A 26,005-nucleotide genomic window follows, 5' to 3' on the forward strand; every position below is an offset into this window, starting at 1 on the left:
TAGTGTCAGTGTAGTTAAATCAGTAATATATTATTGGATATTAGGTGTGTCCAGTTAAGCAAGCCTAAGGCAAACAAATAAATAAAATATGAAATGCAAAATATTGTACCTCAACAGTCTTCCTGGCAGGATGGCCATCTTTCAACAGTTTGTCTCCGGTCACCTGGACATTGTTCACTCTCTTCTCTCTCAGCTCAAGATCTCGCATCAAACCCTACAAGACAGCACAGCAGCATCCACTGTCAATCTCAAGTGCAATAAAATTATTTCAGAGGGTTTTCTACAATTAAAACATGAATATGATTCCACCTGCAAATTTAGTGCAGGTGGAATCATGTTCAAAAGTGTTAGTGGCCTTACAGAATAGTTGTCCTTCTTGGCGGTCATGTTGGAGTTTCGGTCACTCCAATCGTAGTTCACTTCCTCCTCTTCTTTTTCGTTCAGCCACATCAGCTCTTTTGTGGCGGCCACAACAAAAGCGTGCAGCTGATCTAGACTCCGCAGGCGTGACTTGGACGAGTTCTGAGGAGGAACAACAACAAAAATTAACCAACTAATAAATGAGCTAATTCTATTTCATCAGGCTTTGTATGTTATTGGGTTTGATAGATATTTTAGGATCGATAATTAAGATTCAACAAAGTGATCAGTGTGTATAAGTACCAGCAGTTTGGCATATTGAAGGTCCAGTTTGCCCAAGTATTCTCGATAGGCTCCCTTACTGACTGGAGTCAACTGATTCTGAGAGGAGAGAAAATTATGTTGGTTTTTCATATAAAATTAATTGCAGTCTTAGCCATTTTTAAGTTTATTAAACAATGTGAATTATTAATACTGTTTAAAAATAGAATGTATGATTTATTGAGAATGGTATTGTTTGTACTCTAGTATCCAGTATGTATCATTTATATATAAACTGATCATTAATATATAAAAATGATTTATATATAAAAAATCATATTATATATGTCATTTATATATATATAAACATCTTACAGATACAGTAGCATAACATAACATAACATAACAACCACAAAATTACGGTGCAAGTTGACCTCGGGGAACACAATACATGCTACAAAAGTGTACAATGGCCAATTTTAAGACTAACAGGATAAAGTACTACAGAACAAATGAAATTCAAAAGCTTTATTGTCAATCTCCATAGCGGTAGAAAATTGTCTTTAGATAAAGACTCGACAAACAATACAAGAAATAACCACACAACAATAAAAAAAAAAAATGATGAGTGATTTATACACAACTATCAGAATGTCCTTTTCAATATTAAAACTCCTCAGTTTCCTCAGTAAGCCTAGACGTAAGCCTAGACTGTCTGAATGCTTATCAAATGAAAACTGGGAGTCAATCTCTGTATCCAGGTAGTTAAAACTCTGTACCCAGGTATTTGCCTATTTGTAAATTATGCTTTAAATTACCTCATCAGCCCGTGCACGGTCAATCTTGTATTTGAATTCCTCGATGGACTGATGAAGGCCACGATGGCTACCGAGTTGAGACTCCACAGAGGGCAGATCTTCACCCCACTCTCCCCCATCAATGCGCCTCTGGTTCTCCTCCACCCAGGACAGGAGGTCCTGAATGTACTTGAGAGTAACTTCGTCGAGCTCAGGTCTAATGCGCTGTGGAGACTGCTGTAGTGTTTGGACGTGGGAGATTTGGGTCATGGGCATCTGGGTCATGGGCACCTGCGACATCGTCACGCCAGACTTCAGACGCAGATTAAACTCACTGCGCAGGTTAACCAGACGCTCATGGAGACGGTACACCCTGAAAGAGCCAAGAGAGGACAGTTACAGATGCTGTTACAAAGCTGTAATGAAAAACATAATATAAATAGTTTTTAATACATATTTTTTGTAAAGCATTAGTGCAGATTTAACTTTCTTTAAAAAACGAAACATTTTCCAGTATATTTTTCCTATATAAATAAAGTACAGCATTAATATTTTTGGTTGATGAGTATTGCATTCAAACCTGAAGATTAGTACTGAGCAAAAACAATAAAGTTGTAACTGTATTTCTTTAGGTTATGACAGTAGAATATCATACTAACCGCCTGTACATCTGTTCTGCCTGTAGGTGGCGCCCATCTTTAAGTAATTGCACATCATTGAAAAGGTATCGAATCATGTTTTCAGCCTTGTTCAGATCTGCCTCTATCTCAGACGCGTGCTGGATTGGCTTTCCCGCACTCAGCAGACGCATGTCCTGCAATAAAAGCAAAGTTAAATTAAAGCAATTTGCTTACAAATACTGCAGGTTTATCTTCTCAAAAGCTTTTGGATATTTGGATTCAAATAAAGGAAAGAAAAATGTCTTTCAATCTCACCGTTTGTAACAGTGTTTCCACCTGGTTGAGTTGTTCCTCACACAAACCTGACTCCATTTGCACCTTACTGACTATTCTCTGGAGACGCTCCAGCCTGTACATGAAACAGACACACAAATACTCATCAACATAATTCACTACATGCTAAATATTAAGTATAAAATGACTGGACAAATGCTACACTAAACAATATTCAGACTGTACAGGCATTCTACATTCAATCAATCAATCTGAAAAAAGTCAGCTGAATCACTCACACCCTCCTCTCACGGAGCAGGAACTCCAGTCCATAGCTGTCATTCATAAAAGCCATGGCTAATAATACTAATAATGCTAAATCCCAGTCCAGAGAGGTTTTTGTCAGAACGAAGGCACACAGAATCGGCTATTGATGTTAAGAAGTGCTGTTGTAACTGATGAGACTCATAAATATTCTGCAGAGCAGCAGCGAGTCTTGTGACAAATCTTTTTAAAAGTGACGCCCTGTTTCTTGTGCTAAATGCTATTTAATAACAAAAGTAATGCATTTATTTTGAAGAAAAAATCATCTTAAAGGGATAGTTCTTTCAAAAAAACAACAACAAATTATATTAAAAGTAAAGTTGAGTCCTTCCACATTTGTTACTTCAGTAAAAGATTTTTATCGTTCAAGATCTGATTAATATAGTAGTATTGAACGATTTAACTAAAACTTAAAACGTCAAAACATCAGTAAAATCTAAACACAAAGGCATCACACATTTTACTTCTTTAGTTCAATACTTTTTGAACCACAGTATTATTGCAAAATACCCCTGTAAATAGTCTGGATTATTCAAATAATCCATTCCACATACTGCACAAACAATAACCATGAGAAGTTATTATGCAGATTTCTCACCGTTCAAACTCTGAGCGCAACAGTTTCTCTCGTTCCAGAATGGCAACATGCAGGCGGCCCCATTCCTTCTCCACATCAATCGGGTGGTAGCTGGGGGGAACCTTGATCTGACCCGCCTGCACAGCACCCTGGTGCCAAACAAACCCCATGCATAAAGTCAAATCTTGGTAAAAACATGTTAAGAAAACTCACAGTGTCATGTAAAAACCCCAAATGGCGGTACTACATGCTTGTATAACAGCCAATAACTACTGTGGCAAATTTAATTTACCTCGAAAGACTTGTAAATGAGCTTGGAGCGATTTTTGTCAGTCTCCTTGGCTGGTAGTTCAGTCTCCTTGAACTTCAGAAACTGACGCCAAAGAACCTACAACAGAAGGGGAAATGGTCATATCATAATTTACCAGCTACTATCTTTTTTTAATGGTTTAGGATGCTTTTCTGTAGTATAAAACTATGCATGTATGGTCACAGAAGAATACTAACTGTTCACTGCCATTATAAAGCTTGGAAGCGTCAGGATATGAATTAATATAACTCTGATTTTGTTAATCAGAAAGAAGAAAGCCATATACACCTAGGAATGATTGAGGGTGAGTAAATCATGAGGTCATTTTCATTTTAAAGTGAACTAATCCTTCAAGGTTATATGACATAATAGATATTTTATGTTTTACAACACTTCTTGCTGGTAAAGTATAGTGAATTACTGCACCAAATCATAATTACACATGTATATTTGCACATACATGATCATTAAACCTATGAATTATGGGACTAACCTCAATCTCCTCATAGCTGGAAGGGAACTTGCGTTCCTCAAACACGATAATGTGATGCCTGATCCACTGGATTAACATGGTCACCAGCTCATAATACTCTTGCCAGCGCAACTCCAACTCCTGTATATGTCAATAAAAAAATATTAAGCATCAATGATAACAATATTAATGGACCATCATATTTATATAACTGTTTATATTTTCAAAACACTCACATTGGCCTTGACTCCATCTCGCGCGTCAGGAACTCTTGGCATAACATCATACATAGAGGACACATACGTGATGATGGACTTCTCATCTGGGTGTGGCACGTCCACATCTGCAGAAAGGGAAAATAAACGACCATTATTATATGCACACTATCATTCGAAACTTTGGGGTCTGTGACATTTTTTTTTATGTTTTTGAAAGAGGTTTCTTATGCACACTATGGCTGCATTTATTTGATCAAACAGTATTATTGTGAAATATTTTAACAATTTGAAACTGTTTTCATTTTAATATAATTTAAAATGTAATTTCTCCTCTGATGACAAATCTGAATTTTCCGCATCATTACTCCAATCTTCAGTGTCACATGTTCCTTCAGAAATCATTCTAATCTGCTGATTTGCTACTATAGAAACATTTCTTTATCAATGTTAAAAAATATGTTTTATGTATAATTATGTATTATATAAAAATTAGGCCTATTTAGAAACTGTAACTACTAAAACTGTCATAGTAAAAAAAAAAAAAAAAGTAAAATATGTAAACATTTTTAAAAATATTTGACCATTAATAATTTTTTCAGGGTTTTTTGATAATTAGAAAGTTAAAATGAACAGCGTTTATTTGGAATATAAATCTTTTAGAACATTATAAATGTCTTAACTGTCACATTTGATCAGTTTATAGCATGCTCTCTGAATAAAAGTATTAAGTCCTTTAAAAAACAATCCGTTTGAACGGTATTTTACATTACTCAACAAAAAATCTATTAGAAACTATTAAACTATTAGACTACTAGAAACTATAAAACTATTAGAACTGTTACACAGTCCATTAAATCCACTTTTAGATTCCATAAGATCTAGTAAAATTGATCAATGAAAGAGAAGAATTTCTTTGGATTTTCTCCCTTTGTTTACCCTCAGGATCCAGCAGGCGTGTGACGCCCATGTCTCTCTCTGCTATGCTGAAGGCCTGCTCCAGATTCTCCAGGTTGGTCTGTCTGAACACCTTATTCATGTCGATCAAATTTGGCCTAAAATGAAAGACAGAAGACACAAAATACAGTTAAAGGGGGACATAAAAAAACATGACTCTAGAAAGAAAAAAAAAAAACATGAATGAAAATATAAAGACTCCACACCCTTTAATTATTTCAATGCATTGATTACATAATAATGCATCATGTAACAATTATAACCTCCCTGTTTATAACTGCATTTTAACACAGTCATTTCAATGTCTGCTTTGTTTAAAGAAATACTTTAATTTTAGCAAACAAAAATCCAACAGGTATGAATTGTGAGCCTTTAAAAGGGAAATTTCGTCCAGATCTCATTTGGATGCATACTTGCAGATCATATATTTAACTGCACACTGCTTGGCCAAACCTGGAGGCTATGTAAACATCTGTGCCACTGCCTGGGCAGGTGAAGGCAAGATGAATTTCTCTTCACGGGTTTTGAAAAAAGCCTCTGTCTTATGTGACTAAGTACTCACTCAACAGCAATCACTGCAAGGTGCCAAAAACAATTACTGTAAAATACTACATGCACACACAGGCTCTGCAGCCTCTTAGGAACATGAAAACCTGAAAGTAGTAGCAAAACAAAATCATTTTATAGTGTTCACTCGCTAATTTTCTAAAATTGCGCACACAAAATTACCAAAATCAATCCAACAAATTCTAACAAGTGCTGGAACTGACAATGTCAGTTAAATTGCTAAAGCTACTATGGCATAGGCAGAATTGCTTTGCTCTCATTTCAACACAACGGAAAAAAAACAAAGCATTCATACGACGGATTGACTGTCTGGGTGAGCAGGTAGCACGGCTGGCCCCAGGGAAGCTCGGCATCTGAGACGAACACCTTTCTGCAAGAAAACCTGTCTCTACTTAGGGTAGAGAGCCTTTGCTCCATAATATGTTCAAGATCTCCGCTTTGGGATCCACCACTTGAGCAGGCACCAGGGCTGATGGACCCCTGGCCCGAATCGAATGAAGCCTCTGACGGCACATCTTCGCACAGCATGACCACTCGGTCCTCCAGGTCACTGACGGATCCATGGCTGGACGAGCTGCTGCGACTCTTCTTGGAGCGGAACTTCTTCTTGAGACTGAACATTGTTGTCAACAAATCAATTTTCCATTCTTTGAAACGTGTGCATTCACACAGGGTGGGTATTCTTTCCCAATGAGAATCACTATCCAGTCAAGGGTTAGCAGTCTCGTTCCTCAGAGAAAACACCCTCCATCTTATGTCACGCATCAAGCTTTGAGAGCTTCAACTGCACTCCGACGCGGCCTGTTTACTGTCCCAATGGCGTACAAATACTAATCTGTATATCATGATGTTTAAGTTACAAGCGAGAGGGAAGAAAATGCGCTCCTTATTCGCTCAAATCTCAAGAGTCATCTGTGTCTGGTAGTGTAGGGTGAACCTGAGCTATGCAGCTGAATGTGAAAAACACACCCTCTGGGGATCCTTTCAGATTCAACACGCCCTTATAACAGGATTCTAGTTTTGAACTTTTTTCACAAGCGTCATTTGAAGCATACTTGAACTTAATCCTGCAAAATTTGACGTAAACCCAACTGAATTTGATGTGGTTGAGAGGTATTTGTAAGAAGGCTGTAAGAGTTCAGCAATTCTAAAGTCCCATGTGTGACGGCTAAGTGTGCACATGAAGGTGCAAACAGGTGAATACCTTGACTTATGGCATGACAAATCTTGTTTCTTGTCAAACATCACTTGGTTAAAGCAAGGAATTAGAGCATAAATTATAGACCCGGCAAGGAGCAGAAGGGGTCTGTGATTGACACGGCAAATACAGCTAGCAAGTCTGGAGATGAACTTCATATACGGCCTAGAGAAGCATATTTGTCATTTCTCAGGAGCTAAGATCGCTTTATAAACAATTTTTTGCCTCTTTCACATGAACATGAATGTGTCTTGAGAATGTGTTCTAAATACTAAGCCACAGTTCCAATAACTTTTTCTCTTTTTGCAAGAAGTTTCTACCTGTGTTTATGGATGATGGCGTTGAAGAGCCTGCCATCTCTCCAGCTGGTGGTGAAGTTATCGCACCGCAGGCCGTGGTAGCTCTCCACCATCCGCTGAGACCACAAGAGCAGCTTCTCCTTGGCGGTCATATCATCTGACTGACCATTGACCTGGATATCAGAGATCTGATGGAGCAAAGGAAGACAAGTGTAAAACAATGTAAATATAGTTTCAATAAAACAAACAACGTATAAATATAAACAAAAAATACTAGACAAAGGCCTGTTCACACCAAGAATGATAACAATAACGATAACTATATTATCTTCCACGCCAGCGGACAATATCTGCCACTTTAAATGCTCGAGCTCCTTTTGTTCTGATTGGCTGTCAATGTTTTTAACGTTCTTAAGCTGGAAAAATTGTTCTAATAATGATTCCAACGATATCGCTTCTCTATGCCGTTATCATTATATTTGTGGTGTGGACTCTGCTATTCTTTTATATTTATTTAGAATGATTAGAACGATATCTTTATTGTTATTGTCGTAATTATCGTCCATGAGCCTAATACATATTATAGAAACCACTGTCATAATAAACTAAAGTAAAATATCTATATAATAATATAAATTATACCAATAAATTATTAAATTATATCAATATAAAAAATCAATATAAATATGGTTTCGATAAAGAAATGATGTATTATTAAAGCATTGACATTATATTATTTAAAAACTACAACTGTCATATCAGAATAAAATATGTACAAATTCAATTTATGATAGGGTTAGGTTTGGGAGGTTTGAAATATGGTTTCAATAAAACAATGTATTATAAAATAACTAAGAACTGTCATAGTAAATTAAAGTATTATGTGTAAAGCAATGAAGTAGAATATAATTGTGTATATATAATGAATGTAAATATAATTTCAATAAAGAAATGATGTATTATTATAGAAAACAGACTAAAAAACTTCGGAAACTAACTACAACTTTCATATTACATTCAAATAAAATCAGAACCAACGAAAATATGGTTTGAAGAAAACAGATTATGTGTTATTATATAAAATTATTATATAACATTTCTGACTAAATGCAGTTAATCTTCCTAGTATTATTAAAGCTCATTTGCAAGGTCTGGTTCACACACACCTTTTGATTAGGTTTTACGCCGGATGCACTTCCTGATACAACCCTGCACTGAGAGTGCTGGGACACATTCACACTCACACACAATCCTACAATTTGGCATACCCAATCCACCTAACCTGCATGCCTTTGGACTAGGGAAACCGGAGCACCCGGAGGAAACCCACACAGACATGGGGAGAACAATGCAGTTGCAGTTAATGTTACTATATTAAAACAAAGCACTCTTTTCAGTAAATGTGCAAAAATGTGCAGTTAGTTGCTTTTCCAAAAATGAAAGACTACCCACCCTATAAGGCTTAGGGAAAATATGGCATTTCATAATTTAAGCTAGAGAAAAAAAAGTATACTTTAAATACCCTCTCTGTTGCCAAGATACTATGGACAAACATTGTGGTGAGCAGTGATCATAAGATTCGTTTATAATAAGAGGCTTGTTCAACTTTTAGTTTGTGATTTTGCATGAGTTTGTTCCTCTGGTGACTCATCATCAGGATTCCCCTTTGGGTAATTACTGTTCAACGGCTAAAATCAAGTTTCCTCCAATTATAAGAGCTTTGTAGGGAAGTCTGGTTGGTCTAAACCTCTGGATCCTTATACTGAGGATGTACACAGTGACTCAGACACGGAAACACGTCCTCCACCCTCGCAAGCCTAGCTTTATGAGAGCCAAGAGGGGCATTTAAGGTTCCTTTCAATGCAGGATTCCTTTCAGTGCCTCTCACTTTTAAACATTTTTCACAAACTTCAGTGACAATATGCTCAAACGTGTTAGCACAGTTTTTCAAATACGGCATTTGGTGCCAAACTCAATAGTACGGAGTGCATAATTTAAGCTAATTCTGCATTGCTTTGATCAATTCTGATGTATTTTTTTATTGTATTATAACTTCTACTCTAGGCATTCATTACTATTTAATTGTTTTTATGCTTATTTAATATTTCTGACCAGAAAAACAACTCAACTTATAACTTGTTGAAAATAACAAAAATGTGACCTTTTCAAAAAGTTCTGTTTAAGTTTTATGCAAGTTTTTTTAAGCACTTTAACAAAAAAAAAAACAATTAGGATGCGTTCCATTCCCACAACCAAAAACAGAACGGTTGGTCTCATGAGTCACCAAACCACCATGCCAGCGTGCCTGCTTCCACTTCCTTAAGGGAACGTGTGAGTCAGAGTCACCAACCGAAATGGACACCGTCCCAGCCCATAATCCCCCACAGGCTTACTGTGATATCAAAGACGGATGCTTGAGTTTTTAGTTCCCAGAAAAAAGAGCATAACAAATGCGCTCCAGTCTCCTCATAATGAGAGAAAACATTGAGCAGCGATTGAAAAACAATAGTACATTGGCCTGGAAAACCAACCATCTGTATCTGGTACAAAATTCCTTTCGGTTCTCTTCATTGTTTTGTCTGACATTTTTCTTATGAATGAAAATCAAGTTCATGCACAACTTAAAATAGGGTCACATCTGAAAATACAACCAACACCTTGCTGTGTTTTGTGTGTGGGCTGAGTTTTATATTTGGTACATTAATGAAAAGTGATCTCTATATCACTGTTGCCAGATGATTCATTAAACCCTGTCACGAGTCTGCACAGATGTCTGTCTTGTTACAGCAATAGTAACAGTAAGTCGAGAGTCTAAAACATTTAGAAATAGTGAAAAGGGAAATGAAAATCTGTGAAGTAAAACTAATAAGAGTGTTTCTGCTCTGTGTAAATAAAGCACAACCAGCACTACACCAGACCTGGAAGTGAAGAATGATGGTCCATATCAGCCCGAGGGTCAGTTTTGGATTTCCATCTGCAATGTCGTCATTTCTTATGTTTACCAGTTTCACCTGTCAAACAATGAAATCAGTGTTAACCAGTGAAATTGTATAAGGTCAGGGTTTTCAATCAGGAGTACATAGACCCCTGTGGATCTCTAAAGGTACTGCAGGAGGCCCATGGAAAAAAAGAATAAACTAAATAAATAAAATAAACATTATCTCATGATCTGTACTGAACATCTGACCAATAAAATCTAGCTTTATAGATTTGTATTGTATCCCAGATCCCAGAGGGTAAAACCAAAGATACAATTAAATAATACAACAATGACTCGGTTTACTGTACCTGTCTATGCTTGAGGAAGTCCAGTGCGATCTGTACATTCTGTAGTTTGTGAAAGCGCATGCGACCCTTCTCTCGGGGCTGGAAAAAAAATAAAAGCAGAGATTTAAAAAAAGGAAGATGAGTTCTCAAAGAATTAGATGCGGTTATTAGAAGACAGTATAGATGTATACTGAAATGAATGATACAAATTACATTATATGGGAATATACACTGATACAGGAATATTATAATAATGTCTTGCCTGTTTCAAACACCAAAAATAGGATAAATGAGACCAGAAGGTGAAATTGAACATCTAAACATTTTATTGAACAATAAAACCAGACTTCTGAATTTTTTTTATAACCTATACAGATTAAAAAAATGGTAAATTTGATTATTGATTAATTGTGCATCCCTAAGACAGTCATAACTATACAAATTCAGAATTTTCTTAATATCTTACACATTTCATGAAAGAAACAATGCATTGTATTTAAAAAAAACACAGAAACTTCATTGTAATATTTTAAAGACAACTGCATTTCTAAATCATAACCTTATTATTCTGAAAGCCAGAGGACCAGAGATATTCCAGCTTTATTATTTATGAATCTATGAACCTGAATGTAAATACACCCACTATGCCAAAATGTGGACAAAATGCACCAGCATACAATAAGAACATGCAATGACACTTGTCAATCAGTCATCACAATAAATAGCCAATCAAAAGCTAAGCTGTCCCATGAGCCAGGCTCTTATTGGCTTGCAGTGCATGATGTCACTAAGGTTTTCAATGGACCCCATGTCTGCAAACATGGGAAGACATGAATCGATGCATAACTAAGACGAATTTAAATTCCTGAAACCCTAATGGTTAATGGTTCCCTGAAAGTGAATGCAATGCATTCCAGAACATTCCATCACAAAAACAAGAAACGCAAAACACTGAATAACCATCCTGACTTTTTAGGTATTATAGAGTGCAACAGTTGGGTTCATTTTCTCCATATGGAAATTGATTTTGAACGATAACTTGTATCATTGTTAATCCATGGTATTTTCTTCTGTTGTAGCCATCAGCACCATTATTTCATTCTGTTCAGAAAATTACACCAATCAGAGGTGAAAACAGCAACACGCTCCAAAATAGTTATTTAGCTCCGCCCACTCCCATGAAGCACTGTGAATTATGTCAATCTCCCAACGCTCTCAAAACACTGAAATATTATACTGTATATACACAATATATTGCCAAAAGATTTGGGACGTCTGCCTTTACATGCACATGAACTTTAATAACATCCCATTCTTAATCCATAGGGTTTAATATGGAGTTGGCCCACCCTTTTCAGCTATAACAGCTTCAACTCATCTAGGAAGGGTTTCCACAAGATTTAGGAGTGTGTTTATGGGAATTTTTGACCATTCTTCCAGAAGCGCATTTGGGAGGTCAGGCACTGATGTTGGACGAGAAGGCCTGGCTTTCAGTCTCCGCTCTAATTCATCCCAAAGGTGTTATATCGGGTTGAGGTCCGAACTCTGTGCAGTCCAGTCAAGTTTCTCCACACCAAACTCGCTCATCCATGTCTTGCTTTGTGCACTGGTACGCAGTCATGTTGGAACTGGAAGGGACCATTCCCAAACTGTTCCCACAAAGTTGGGAGTATGAAATTGTCCAAAATGTCTTGGTATGCTGAAACATTAAGAGTTCCTTTCACTGGAACTGAGGGCCAAGCCCAAACCCTGAAAAACAACCCCACACCATAATCTCCCCTCTATCAAACTTTACACGTGGCACAACGCAGCCAGACAAGTACCGTTCTCCTGGTAACCGCCAAACCCAGACTCGTCCATCGGATTGCCAGACAGAGAAGTGTGATTCGTCACTCCAGAGAACATGTCTCCACTGCTCTAGAGTCCAGTGGCGGCGTGCTTTACACCACTGCATCCGACGCTTTGCATTGCACTTGGTGATGTAAGGCTTGGATGCAGCTGCTTGGCCATGGAAACCCATTCCATGAAGCTCTCAAAGCACTGTTCTTGAACTAATCTGAAGGCCACACGAAGTTTGGAGGTCTGTAGCTATTGACTCCGCAGAAAGTTGGCGACATCTGTGCACTGTGTGCCTCAGCATGTGCTGACCCCGCTCTGTGATTTTACGTGGCCTACCACTTTGTGGCTGAGTTGCTGTTGTTCCTAATTGCTTCCACTTTGTTATAATACCCCTAACAGTTGCCCTTGGAATATTTAGTAGTGAGGAAATTTCATGAATGGACTGGGGCACAGGTGGCAACCTATCATGCTTGAATTCACTGAGGTCCTGATAGCGACCCATTCTTTCACAAATGTTTGTAGAAGCAGTCTGCATGCCTAGGTGCTTGATTTTACCTTGAACCTGTGGCAATGGACGTGATTTGAACACCTGAATTCAATGATTTGGAGGGGTGTCCCAATACTTTTGGCAATATAGTGTATATGCATATTTTGCAATGTACTTCAAATATATTGTTTTAATACATATAATCAACATTTGTAAATGAGTAGTTTTAAATGTCTCCATCGTTTTTAATTTGATAATGCTTCTTTTACAATGCGTCATAGGATTGTAGTTATTTCCCTCACTAAAACCGTTAAGTACATACTTTTGTACCTTTGTCTTTTTTTCCGATTTTCAAAAACCTTTTTGCTTCAAACCAAAGTTTTTAGTGTTGTGATTCACCTCGTAGTTGATTGGCTTGATTCATGGCTTGTAACTCTTTAACAAAGACTATTTTAAAATCCCTATGGGAAAAATGATTGAAAAAAAAAAAAATTCCGGAACCAGCGCCGCTGAAAAAGGGGGCGGATACTGTTGCACTCTATACAGATAATAGTGTGAATTATTTTACTTTTTCACTGAATACTTTCTCGAACATGTGGGGAGGACAGCACTGTCAACAAGCGACATGATAAAGGAAGTGACATCATGCACAACACATTTCCCCTGGCAGTGACACATGCCACACCCCTTTCCGGGGAGGCGAGCCGGAAATTTTCAGACCCAACTCACCAACCGTGAATTCCTGACAACGTCTCGCTCCCTCGGCTACCACAGCGAGAGCATCGCAAGAGAGGAGGCAAAGGCAAAGGGGTCAAGGTCAGGGCAGAGGTGAGCAAACAGGAAGTTGAAAAAGGAATGGTCAAGGGGGTCAAACCGGTGCAGAGTAGAAACTGAGGCAGAAAATGTCAGATTGTTAATGTGTTAAAGGAGTGAGACGCAATGCAAAAAAGACACAGTCACAGTAGAAGTGCTCATCAGGACGGGGAGATGTGAGGAGACATTCATTCCTACCGAAACATTTCTGTATGCATGGTTACGCCCACTGGTCATACAGATCTGAATGCCAGATGTCAACCACTGATGCATGCAAAACAAATCTGAGGGACACGACTTTGAGGGTGTTAAAACTATAGAACTATCCAATCAGATGCAGAATTTAAGGGTAACTTCACTCAAACACAAACTGTAAGGTCTACGAAGCAAGAGGACACAGGTAGAGGAGGGACTTAAGTTAAGGGAGTCAGGTAGTGAGAGTTAGCCTTGCAAAAGCAGAATTTCAGGCTGATGTTTGGAAATAGGCTTTGAATAGGGTTGTGGAGGGGAAATGTGATCCCACATCAGCATTAACTTACCAGTGTCTCTCCAGACAGCACCTCCAGCAGCGAGATGAGGTTGTGTCCATCTCTGAGATCCTCGTACAGGTCTGTGATGTGTCGCTGAGCCTGATAAAGACAGGAAATCAATCATTACAAATTATGGAAATTGTGACAAGTGGACTATATGTTCAAAACAATAGTATGCTAATAACAGTTCTCCGGAGTACTTGATTATAATTGATTGATTGTTTAGCATCAGGAAGTCAAATATCTTTATATAATGATCACAAAACTCACTGTATAACTGACCATTGACCAAAAGACCATGTCTTTTCAATTCAAATTATTTTACATTAAGGTGAAAAAATAATACATAATACACATCATTCAAATCTCTGGGGCCAGAATTGATTTAAAAAAAAAAAATTATTTAACAATTAAAAATATCAAAAGTGACAGTAAAGAATAAATAATGTTACAAAATACATATTGTTTAAATAAAAGCTGTTGTTTGGAACTTTCTATTAATCCAAGAATCCTGAAAAATCTTAGTTTGCACAAAAATATTAAGCAGCCGTTTCCAACATTGATAATAATAAGAAATGTGTCTTGAGCAGCAAATCAGCATATTAGAATAATTTCTGGAGGATCATGTGAGAGTGAAGACTGGAGTAATAATGCTGAAAATTCAGCTTTACCATCACAGGAATAAAATTACGGTAACACTTTAGAAAAATGGTCATTAGTTAACATGAACTAATAATGAACTGCACTTATAAAGCGTTTATTAATCTTTGTTGATGTTAATTTCAACATTTACTAATGCATTATTAAAATCTTGTTAGCATTAGTTAATGCACTGTGAACTAACATGAACAAACCATGAACAGCTGTATTTATATTAACTAAAGTTAACAAAGATGAACAAATACAGTAACAAATGTACTGCTCATGGTTAGTTCATGTTAGTTAATACATTAACTAATGTTAACTAATGCCCATTATTCTAAAGTGTTACCAAAATTACATTTTAAAATATATTCAAATAGAAAATAATTATTTTAAATTGTAATAATATTTCATAGTATTAATGTCTTTACTGTATTTTCGATTTCGATTTCTTTAAAAAAAAAAAAAATTCTTACCAACCCAAAACTTTTGAATTGTATTGTATTTAAAATAATTTCACAGTATTCCAACTTCTAAATGACTTGTTAGGTAAGCATATTTTTTTGATAATGACCATCTGATTATACATTACCTATCATTTGTTTTATAATCATTCCATATTTCTTGCATACCTTCATATTCATATCTGCCTTTTTAAAAAGAAAGTTTTAAGTTAAAGAAAAAATCTCCCCTGTTTTGTAAGCATTAAGGCTACAAACAACACATACAAACCGCAAATATTATTAAGCTTCCAGTGTCTGCAATAACTAGGGAAAATATGGGCAAAGGTCATTTGAACTGACCTTTCTCACAAAAAAATAACTGTTTAGACAGAGCTCTCCATATGTGACTCAGTTTAGAATGTGGGAACTAACATCAGAAATCCATTAGAAATAACCTAATTATAATAGTGGCTCAGAAAAGTGAAGTTAGATGGTTCTGTACTATCAAACTCACACATTTGTGTGACCACTCTATCAAATGAAACTTTATTTACTGCTGGACAAAAGAAAAATGACTACGTCCAAAGGAAAAGGACAGAGAAGCTGAAGCAGTAAACACGAGGTACTAAAGGAGACAGAATACACAAGGGGGAGACATCTTAAGTGTTAGAAAACGGCATTTCATGCAAGGAAGGCAGGGAGGGTGTGTGTTAGCTCTAGGTGCAGATGTAGGAAACTACGGTGCATGTGAAACCCATGCAGGTAATAACAGAAGTCACTCTGCAAAGGTGTGATCACAGACACCACCTACCTCTGCCTTCCAGTGCTGACATAGACAGATGGAGGAAAGGATAGAAAATGGAAAGATAAAAAAGAGAAAGATTGGAACAGATGGGAAATACAATGAGAACTGTAAGATAGTAAGATAGTGAGAGACAAACAGATATATCAGTGAAATGAACATAGATGACACTGTAATAGAGTGTTGTATGATGGTGTGAATAAACATTTAAATTGAATTTGAATCTGTATTAAATCTGTATGTATTAAAAAAATCTGCTGATGACTGAAACTGTCATAAATATATTTCTGTCAGGACCACTATCGTCAAAAACTAGCATACAGTTTGGATTGGTGGCAGCCTAGCATGAATAAGAGCAGGGAGAGCAGCGATAGGGTAAACAGAGCAGAACCAACATAATGTATTGCAGATTTCATTAATGTCAATATTTAATGTACAAAATAATTTGGTTAACAATTCAAGGGGAATCAGAATACCAAATCCTGACTGGACAAGAGGAGGAGCTGGGGATGGAGGAGGGTAAATGAGCTCTGGAGAAATGCAATAGCTGTTGATAGTACTGAATGAGCTTATATATGTATGCTGTGATAAACGTAAAATTCCTATAGGTAGACGTGATCAGCTGACAGTCAGCTAATGCGAGCTGCCAGAACTGACGCTACGTGATTTATTTAATTTTAGTCTTTTGAATGTAATTCAAAACTATTATTAAGTCTGAAATAGCAATGAAACATCACTAACACATCTGCTGAAACCATCACTTTGACAACTGATTTTTTTATAAATCTTTTTTAATCTTTAAGGCTGGCATTTTGTGCCCAGATTTAAAAGAGAGACAGAAAGGCTTTGCTGTGTCCAGGTTTCCATCCCAAACGGCTGCATCCAGATGAGAAGGATTTCCTTACAGCACACGAACAACCCACAGCAAAGCCTCTGAGTCACTGGATCTGAACAGCAGACCACCAAATAAACCCTACGCCTCCTCGGAGGGAGAAAAATCAGTCTAACATAATCCAAAAACTAACACAGCTTCAGTCAAAATCAACTAATTTATATGCAATTATTGTATTATTTATCATATATATTATAATACTTTTTTAGATGTATCCAAAAGGAACATGAAGGCAGTTTTAAAGATCCACTAGATGGTTAAACAGAAAATTATTGTTAAATATACTTTCTCAGCATGAGAAAGATAGAGAAAGATACTTTCTTCCCATATCCTTGCCAAATTACTTATTTTTTAAAAATATTTTTGTTGTTGTCTCATTTTGTGTTAGGTCGGAAAACAAAATACTTTTTCATTTTTGACTTCACACCTTTTTAAATACACATTTTAAATGGTCATGCAGTGTGAAATACAAATAAACAAATATTTAATGTCGTCTAAATTAATATTAGGTCATAAAAGCTGAATGTATAACAATTAAAATTATTAGAAAATGCTAATAAAATGTTTGAAATAGTTTTATGTTGTTCGGCATACCAAGTTGTCACAATACAGTAAAATGCAGCATCACTTTTGTTGCTTTATCTGTTGCTTTAGTTGTTTCTCATTTCCAGATTCTTTTGCAAGTTCATATTATAGATTTTGGGGTGGAATTTATGAAACACATTTTGAAACACTTTCTTTTTAAATTGGCGCAAGTGTTCGTGGAAGCAGCCCAGGGCAGGGGGTGCCTGTGGGCCAGACTGTTGGATGAAATCCAAGCGGTAACAAGAAAAAAATCTGTTTCTTTGGGGATATAAAATGAGACCAGATGTTGATGAGTCATCCTCAAGCACTCATAAATAAATAAACAGCACCTTTCAGCAGTGCAGTGTACTGGGTGTGTACAGGATGATTATTCAACCATCATGATCTCCGCAGCAGTAGCACTTACGCACACTCGCCATATGTTTGGACAAACAAAGACTGTATATCCCGCTGAACCGTTGGTTTTTCTCTCCATTCTCTTTCATACATCCTCCTATCATTAACACTCTTGCACTTCGTCAAACATGTTATTGTCCATGTAATGACAGCCAAATGACAATGTTTTCGGTGTAGTTTCAGTATGTGCTATGAGTTCCCAGTCAAGCAGATGTCACTAGTTATTTGTAGTTGTCAACTTCAAAACAAGTCCTTGAGATATTCATTCAAATCATGAATTGATAAAGTGGCCATTAGTCAAAGGCAAAACTAGATGTTGTGTCACACACTCTAACAATATGTTAATGACCTGACATCCAATAAATAAATTAGCAAGCAAAATTTGATAGTAGTGAATTTCAGGTGCATGGGTTTATTGTGATGGCAAAGACCCGCTGTGTCACAGTGTTCACACACTCTTAAATATAAAGGTTCCGAAAGAGATTTTTTCAGCAAAGCCGCATGAAAAAAACATATTTTGTTTATCTTTAAGTAAATTGTTCCTAAAATAACCATTTTTTTCTTAGTGTGAATAACTTTTTAAAAATCTAAAGAATAATTTTCCTACTAATGTTAACCCTTCATTGAACCGTTGATGCCAACAAAAACCTTTATTTTTAATTGTGCAGAATCTATTTAACACTCTTATTGTGCAAAATGAACATGCATAATGCATATGATTCACAATGTGATTCAATGACCGTATGATTCACAAGCACCCGGAGTATTTGTATACAGCTCTAAAATTATGAATTGTTTGCAATTGTCTATCTGGATAGTAATACCTTCATCAGATGCTTGTTCACCCATTTTGTGAAGGTCTTTTTCTGTACTCGATCCCGTTCATCTGCAAGACACAAAAGTCACAATTTTCAGTTAAATGGAGTCAAATCAGAAAGAAACACTGGAAACCACTAAACGTTATACAGCTTACTAATGGAAACTTCTGAATTGATAAGTAGTTCTCTTTTATTCTCAGATAATAGTTCTCTACAGCCCTTTATGTGGTTTCATATAAGAGGATTTTAGAGAAGCAAAGGCTTAGAGGAATTTCACCATATTTGTATGTGATTTGTAGCTCACTCATTTTTCATACACTTTTTATACTATAAAAACGAAATGTTCAAGAATTAAATCAAGAAAAAATGCACTACCATTCAAAAGTTTGGGGTCTGTAATATATATAAAACTCAAAAGACAAAAGCAAAGACATTTATAACGTTACAAAAGATTTACATTTCAAATAACTCTTGTTCATTTGAACTTTCTATTGAACAAAGAATCCTGAAAAAAGTATCACGGCCTGAACACCTAATCAGCATTTTAGAATGTTTTCTGAAGGATCATGTGACACTGAAGACTGGAGTAATGAGATTGAAAATTCAGCGTTGCCATAGCAGAAATTAATTACATTTTAAAATATAGTAAGTAGAAAATGGTTATTTTAAATTGTAATCATACCCCAAACTTTAGAATGGCAGTGTATGTTATGAAGCAGAATTAAATGCCACATCGCAGTGTTCTCAGTGGTATTTAATCACCCAAAATTGTGCACTGTGATTGGGTGGGCCCACATTACGAACATGCTGAGCATATCTTTAAGATACCACAGTGTAAATTAGCGGTCTATATTTGCATGTTTGAGCACTTCAAAAAATCGCACTGGTGAAAGTGAACTGTGGATGATTTTTGCTCATTTTATTGTAGATGACTGACTTCATTTATACGTTTTTTCAGTTCTTAGTGATTTTCAAATAAATAAATAAATAATTGTCTGGAACTTATGAAATTTCGGCACTCCTATAAGATCATTACAAATCACACTGTACGACATGGATCTAATAAACTTGGGTACGACATGTACAGTATGCAGACTGTACGATGATGACACATATTGAATCGTAGGCTACAACGCAAGTTAATATGGAAGAATAAAACATCATCAGCATATGCTAGTGGTAAACAAAGACAGCAAGATAAATCTCACTTTGGCAATTGTGGTTTTCATTTGCACTGAAAAAAGAACAGGAAGCGAAAGTGGAGAATATGGACGTGGTCAGAGGCTATTTACACTAACTCCGCCCACTGATTATTATGGAAATTATGGAAGACTCTGCATTGTCAATAGCAATAGGGTAAGGTGCATGGTACAAAGTTGAGACACAAATCGATACAACTTCAAATCCGTCTTTTGCCAAAATCGGTCTACTCCCTTTACACATCACATATCAGGTCAGAAAGGCATTTATTTTCAATAAAAATTAAGCAAATATTCAAAAAGTGGAAATAAAGTGTCTAACGTGTTTTAATAAAGTATTGAATTGAATACAATTCAAATAAAATTCACATTGAATTTTGCTACATTCATTGCGGGACATATAATGAAAATGCAATCACAAGTATCTTAACTGTGAGTGTAAATGCAATTAAGAAAAATAACATTTAAATGATCATTTTGCTACAATTTTTGCTTGAACATGTTAAACACATCTAATAATTTCTGTAATACATTTTCATTTTCATTTTACAACTTATAAAGTGTTAAAATATGCATTTAAATGATATGTTAAAATTAGTGTAGGAAATAGCAAATGTAAATTATATTATTCAAATTGAATTATCATTTTGCTCCAAATGTTGCACACATGTTATGGGAAATGTAAGTTTAAATACTGAAATGCATTGCCATTTTACATATTGCATTGCCATTTAGCATATTGCATTGCAAATTGAAAATTGCTACACTTAAGCTTCCATACCAACTGATATTGTTCACTTAAAACATAACCGACTGTGTTTACATGAATACTCGTCAAGACAGCCATTTTGACTGTGTGTGTATTTGACAGTTCGAGTGTGTACTGTAACAAGACACGAAACAGAACTGAAAGGATCACACGCTTTCAGAGAGGCGGCTTGTGCGCACGTTTTGGTGTGTGTGTCAGACAGCGCAATACTTTTTTTCCGCAAGTTATTGCGTTTAATAACTCTTTTTAACGTCAAGTAAGTCACATAAGTAACAGTCGTGTGCCCAGTCTATTCTCTGCTATATGCGTTGACCTAAAACGTACACTTTTCACAATGTTGAAGTAGCCTATTAACATCATTCAAATATTGTACATTTGCGATATTTCGATAATTCCGATATATTGTGCAGCCCTAGTAAATAGCATATCGCTGAGAAAATGCTGCTATTTTCACTTAGTGTAAATATAATCTATTGCTACTTGCACTTAGTGTAGGCCTAAACAGAATCTATCGCTATTTGCACTTAGTGTAAATAGCTGCTGCCTTTAACTTTTAGCGCCATGTCAAGTAGATCAATACACCATTTCGTGTTGCATTTTTATTGGCTTGTCAGTAGACATTGGTCGCAAGACCTTAACAATGGACGTCTTACAACCTCTCTCACTATATGACCACCGTTTAGGGGCCACGACCACAGAAATCGCCACTATTAGTCATCTTTCATCTGGGACAGCCCAAAATCGTACAATTTGTACTGGGCATAAGATACTTCCGAGAAACCCATGACTGACTCACATAGGGTTTTACCAGCACTGCTGTACTATTTTATTTATAGCTTTCAAATGTTCCTCATTTACCTTCATCCTGAATTACCATCATCAAACATTTATGTGGAAACTTGCTTCAAGGTGTGCTAAAGGACTCACTGTGGCCCCAGAAGTACCACCATCTGAATCTAGGGGGTTCACAATGATCTTTTTGAAATGCTTCATGACTAATATAAGAGAGCGATTCAATAAAACCTGTCAAAATGTCACTTTCAGGTTCCTTTCTGACTATCTGATGATGTTACACTTGAGCTAGCATGAAAGCAATAAGAGGAGAAAAACACAGGAAGCACATCATCTCGCTGTCACAAGATAAAGCACTGATGACATTTCTTATGACCAACAAGCATGACTGAAAATCAAAGAAAACTTGTGATATGGTCTCAAAATTTAAGTTCATCACCATTTTATCAAAACATTACAAGAAAACATAAATGCAGCTGCACCAAAACAACTGCAGGGCATTGGATGCATGTTGTTGTTCTGTCATTATGTTGCCATAGCAACCACACCAATTGGCATCACTATATCACTTCCTGTTTCTCAAAATTCGTGCCATCACGAAAACCAATTCCTGTGAAAGCATAATGACTCATTGTCCTTTATGAAACAATATACATCTGTCTAGTCAACCACAACTGAGGAATCTTGTTACATTTTTACATATTAGACTGCACAAAATGCAAACACACTTGTTATCATTTTGATAACCTCAAAATATTCAGAAGCATGTAGAGACATGAAAAGACATGACACAGATGGTGCGTTTTACGGCAGTCTTGAGCATCTGTGAGTCTAAGTGATCATTTCCATCAGTGAGCTGGTCTGAGAACAGCTCTAAGACGTGCGACCACCTGAATGGTTGCACAGGTCAAAGGCCAGATCAGGGAGGCACTTAAAATTCCAAGCAAAACATCACTAAAAGGTAACGCCTTATTTTGCCTACCTGACATAAAAGCCTAGCTAAGTTTAGGTTTTCAAGCTTTCATGGTGTGACATGAGAAACACAAGATCTGAGGGAAGACGCATACCTCTGCACAGCAGCTTGAATTTGACACTCGTAAAACTGAAAGCGTAGCTTGAGGGAATGGAGTTTTAATGTATGAAGTAATACATCAGTGTAAATTATAGTTCGAAATAAATCAAGAACATTTACAACTTTTCTGTGCTGTACCAAAACGGTGACCTCTTTTCCAACATGCCAATCGTGTGCACACAGGACCACAACCCAGATTTGGGATCCGCCTTCGCAATGGCCCCACCCTTTGAAGCCCCAAAACATCCATTTGACATCTTACCCATCTTATCATTGGTTGGAAAGATTACAAGTACATTCCACCTGTCCAGGGAGAGCTAATTATGCAGAACGATTGCATAATGTTCAAATAGAAACCTCAAATGTGTGCCAGTCAAAATAAAGCAACATAAATAAAAATAAAAAGTGTGTCTAGGCCAGAATTACACATTAAGAATGCAAGTGTTAACATTACACTGAACTTATCAGGCAAAGATTAATTAGGTTATCAAAAATAGTGTCTAGTAGCTAGCATGGAAGAATGAAGAATCAAACGAAGAATTTCTGCTGTACCTTTTCTTTCATCCATGGCCCTGAGCATCCCCTGGTAATGACCGTCTTCTGTGAAGACCACATCACTGCCAACACTGTCAGTGGAGTATGTTCTGAACCCTTGATATACAGCCATCCCTGCACTTCAGCTCTTTCTGTAAAGCCACACTTTCTACCGATCTGTTTAAACCACCTGCACTGTTTCTTTTCACCCAGTCTGGCGTTTCAGAAAGCAAAAGAGAAGATCCATGCAGGCGAGTGGGTGTGTTCCAAGCCTGCTTGTTTCGCCCTCCCTTTTCTGACTTTTCTTCCCCTCCAGTTCTGTTCCGCTCTCTACCTCGGCTTTCAATTTCCTCACTTCTTGCTAAATACTTGTCTTTAGGCTATAAATACAAAAGCCACCCTCTTTTTGGACGGGGGTCTCCAATTTTGTAGTTGAAAAAGTGTGAAAACACGCGCACACACAAAAAACACTGTGGTTGACCACATGTTGATGCTGTACAGCTGAGGAAATGACACAACGAACAGCGAAATGTGAGTGTAAAATTAAAACACAGCAGAAAATCACATCATTTATGGCTCTTTTTTAAATACTACACGTAAACTTCTGCTCAGAAGCACAAAAGCCGCACATTTCTCGCATACTTCGAAAATAGTTAACAGTTACCGCAGCTCACATCTGCAAAAGAGAAGCAGATGTGACCAGTGAAAAGTCTGAACAAGAAACACCAGTAAATTGTCTGGACACTAAAAGCGAAATCAGCCAATCAGAACATATTTGATGTTTAATGTACAGAATTTTGGACTAATCAGATGTCACTGTGGGCGGAGCTACTCGGAGTGATGGCATAGAAATAGAACCCAAGCTACTTTTTGACTTTGTAATGGTCGCGGCTGGTTAGAACAAAAACTTGACATGGTATGAGCAAGTTATTTTACTGTGCAAGCTACTTCAGTAGCAAGCAATGGAAATAAGTCACCATCTAATGTACCAAGGAAAAAATCAAGGCGAGGGTCTGTTTCCATCTGGGTATTCCATCTGTTTGGGGTGGGGAGGAGGGGGTTGGTGTTCCACCAACCGGGAAATCCCACTCATGAGGGAAAATGTGACTAATTTCAGGAGTCGCACAGAAAGGCTCTTGTAGTCTCAAGTAGGAGGTTCAGATTTTCAGTGTCAGGAGTCGCTGACGCTCTTTGATTGATGTAGATAGACACAACAAAGACATTATTTCATCCAGTCCTGCCAAAGTCATCCTAGACAGGCAAAAATGCGGCTGAACACAAGAGAACCCCTGTGCATGTGTGGTTGCAATAACGGCATCTCCTAAAGGCAGCATTTGAAACGAGCGTGTGTGAATACAAACAGATGAAGCAAAGTTTCAAAGACTCTCTCTGTCTCTCTTGCCCCGAACAATGGACCCCTACTATCAGCTGCACACAAAATGACGAGCAAGATGTGAATAACTAGTCTCTTTGAAGTGTGTGCGTGTGCATATGACCACTGGCGTAGTGAGAGGAGTCATATTCCTGAGTGCACAGGTGTGACTGGAGCCTCCTAACCTCACAGACAATCCATCTCTCTCTATGTTGGAAAGGATGGCAGGCAAATCGCAGGTAGGAATGGAGGATTCTTTGCATTGCAGCTCGAGGCCGTGGCCTGTTTAGGCTTGAGCTGGAAGACCTGCAGCTATTACCCATCTGCCTTGACTGGAGACAGTGCTAAGAAAGAGCCACTAGCAGTGTTTTCTGTGTTTACAGCAACACAACAAATGTAATGAGATGAGCTAAAATATGAAATGCGACTTAATGCAAAGACTGTAGATAACACATCTGCAAACAGAAATGTGATCAGAGTAGTCTGATTCAAATCTTGAGAGACAGATCTTTTAATGAATCATTCACAAGCTTCCAAGATATCTGTCTAAATCAGTCTGATGAATCCGCTCAATGAACTCACCGAGTCTGTCAGAGCTTTTACTTAAAGGGATAGTCCACCCAAAAATGAATGTACCATCCTAGGTGTGCATGACATTCTTCGTTCAGACAAATACAATTGGGAGTTTATATTAAAAAATATCCTGGCTAATCCAAGCATTATAATGGCAGTCCAAAATTTTAAGCCCAAAAAAGTGCATCCATCCATTATAAAAGTAATCCACACGGCTCCAGGGGGTTAATAAAGGTCTTCTGAAGTGAAGAGAAAAATATCCATATTTAAAACTTTCTAAAGTAAAATATCTAGCTTCCGGCGGACCGCCTTCTGTATTCAACTTACGAAGAAAGTGTAACGCTTACACTACGCCCAACGTCATCCTCGCGCCAGTTACACTTTTTTTTCTGCAAGTTAAATACGGAAGGCAGTCTGCGGGAAGCTATATATTTTACTTTATAACGTGTTAAATATGGTTATGTTTCTTACAAAACCCATTGATTCACTTCAGAACCCCTCCATATACACTTAGGATGACTTGAGGGTAAGTAAATCATGGGCTAATTTTCATTTTTGGGTGAAAAAATCTATTGTGAACTGCTTTAAAGAATAATCAAGAATGCCCAACAGACTAAATTGTATAAAAGTATTTTAGAGCCATTTGAAAGAAATCCGTCCTCGGGTTAATTCCTTAGACCTTATGTAAGTCACATACCTCTGAGGAGTAAGAAAGGAAAAACGTGTATGCACAGGTACCAAATGTGTTTGACTTCAGGCATCACAAGTTCAGCACTATTTGAGAGCACCATAACAAAACACACAGACCAGATACACATTTAATCCTTTATAAAAAACATACCAATAACACAGGGCAACTCCTTCAGCTTATGTGTGTGTGGTGAGAAGATGCATAGCGGATAAGGGCAAAGAGTGTGAAAATCTGACAGTTTTAGGAACGGTGCCAGATT

General features: G+C 37.0%; 1 protein-coding gene across 12 annotated transcripts in view; it reads right to left on the minus strand.

Annotated features, from left to right (window-relative positions):
- The window catches only part of pleca (plectin a), a 150,623-nt gene that overhangs the window by 24,847 nt on the left and 99,771 nt on the right, over nucleotides 1-26,005 (minus strand). For 11 of the 12 annotated variants that reach the window (XM_079829002.1, XM_079829012.1, XM_079829009.1 and 8 more), the window contains 16 exons: nucleotides 18,751-18,812; nucleotides 14,176-14,265; nucleotides 10,519-10,596; nucleotides 10,149-10,241; nucleotides 7,252-7,418; nucleotides 5,149-5,264; nucleotides 4,231-4,337; nucleotides 4,016-4,135; nucleotides 3,505-3,600; nucleotides 3,234-3,361; nucleotides 2,354-2,447; nucleotides 2,078-2,232; nucleotides 1,440-1,791; nucleotides 664-741; nucleotides 361-522; nucleotides 110-214 (listed from right to left, as the gene is read on the minus strand). In XM_079829002.1, coding sequence (XP_079685128.1) covers nucleotides 110-214; nucleotides 361-522; nucleotides 664-741; nucleotides 1,440-1,791; nucleotides 2,078-2,232; nucleotides 2,354-2,447; nucleotides 3,234-3,361; nucleotides 3,505-3,600; nucleotides 4,016-4,135; nucleotides 4,231-4,337; nucleotides 5,149-5,264; nucleotides 7,252-7,418; nucleotides 10,149-10,241; nucleotides 10,519-10,596; nucleotides 14,176-14,265; nucleotides 18,751-18,812 — 2,003 coding nt within the window. Of the gene's footprint in view, nucleotides 1-109; nucleotides 215-360; nucleotides 523-663; nucleotides 742-1,439; nucleotides 1,792-2,077; nucleotides 2,233-2,353; nucleotides 2,448-3,233; nucleotides 3,362-3,504; nucleotides 3,601-4,015; nucleotides 4,136-4,230; nucleotides 4,338-5,148; nucleotides 5,265-7,251; nucleotides 7,419-10,148; nucleotides 10,242-10,518; nucleotides 10,597-14,175; nucleotides 14,266-18,750; nucleotides 18,813-23,128; nucleotides 23,431-26,005 lie in introns of those variants that run through there. The other variant, XM_079829010.1, reaches the window with a different exon arrangement.

Source organism: Gobio gobio (assembly GCF_949357685.1).
Source record: "Gobio gobio genome assembly, chromosome: 11".
In the NCBI taxonomy this organism is placed as follows: domain Eukaryota; kingdom Metazoa; phylum Chordata; class Actinopteri; order Cypriniformes; family Gobionidae; genus Gobio; species Gobio gobio.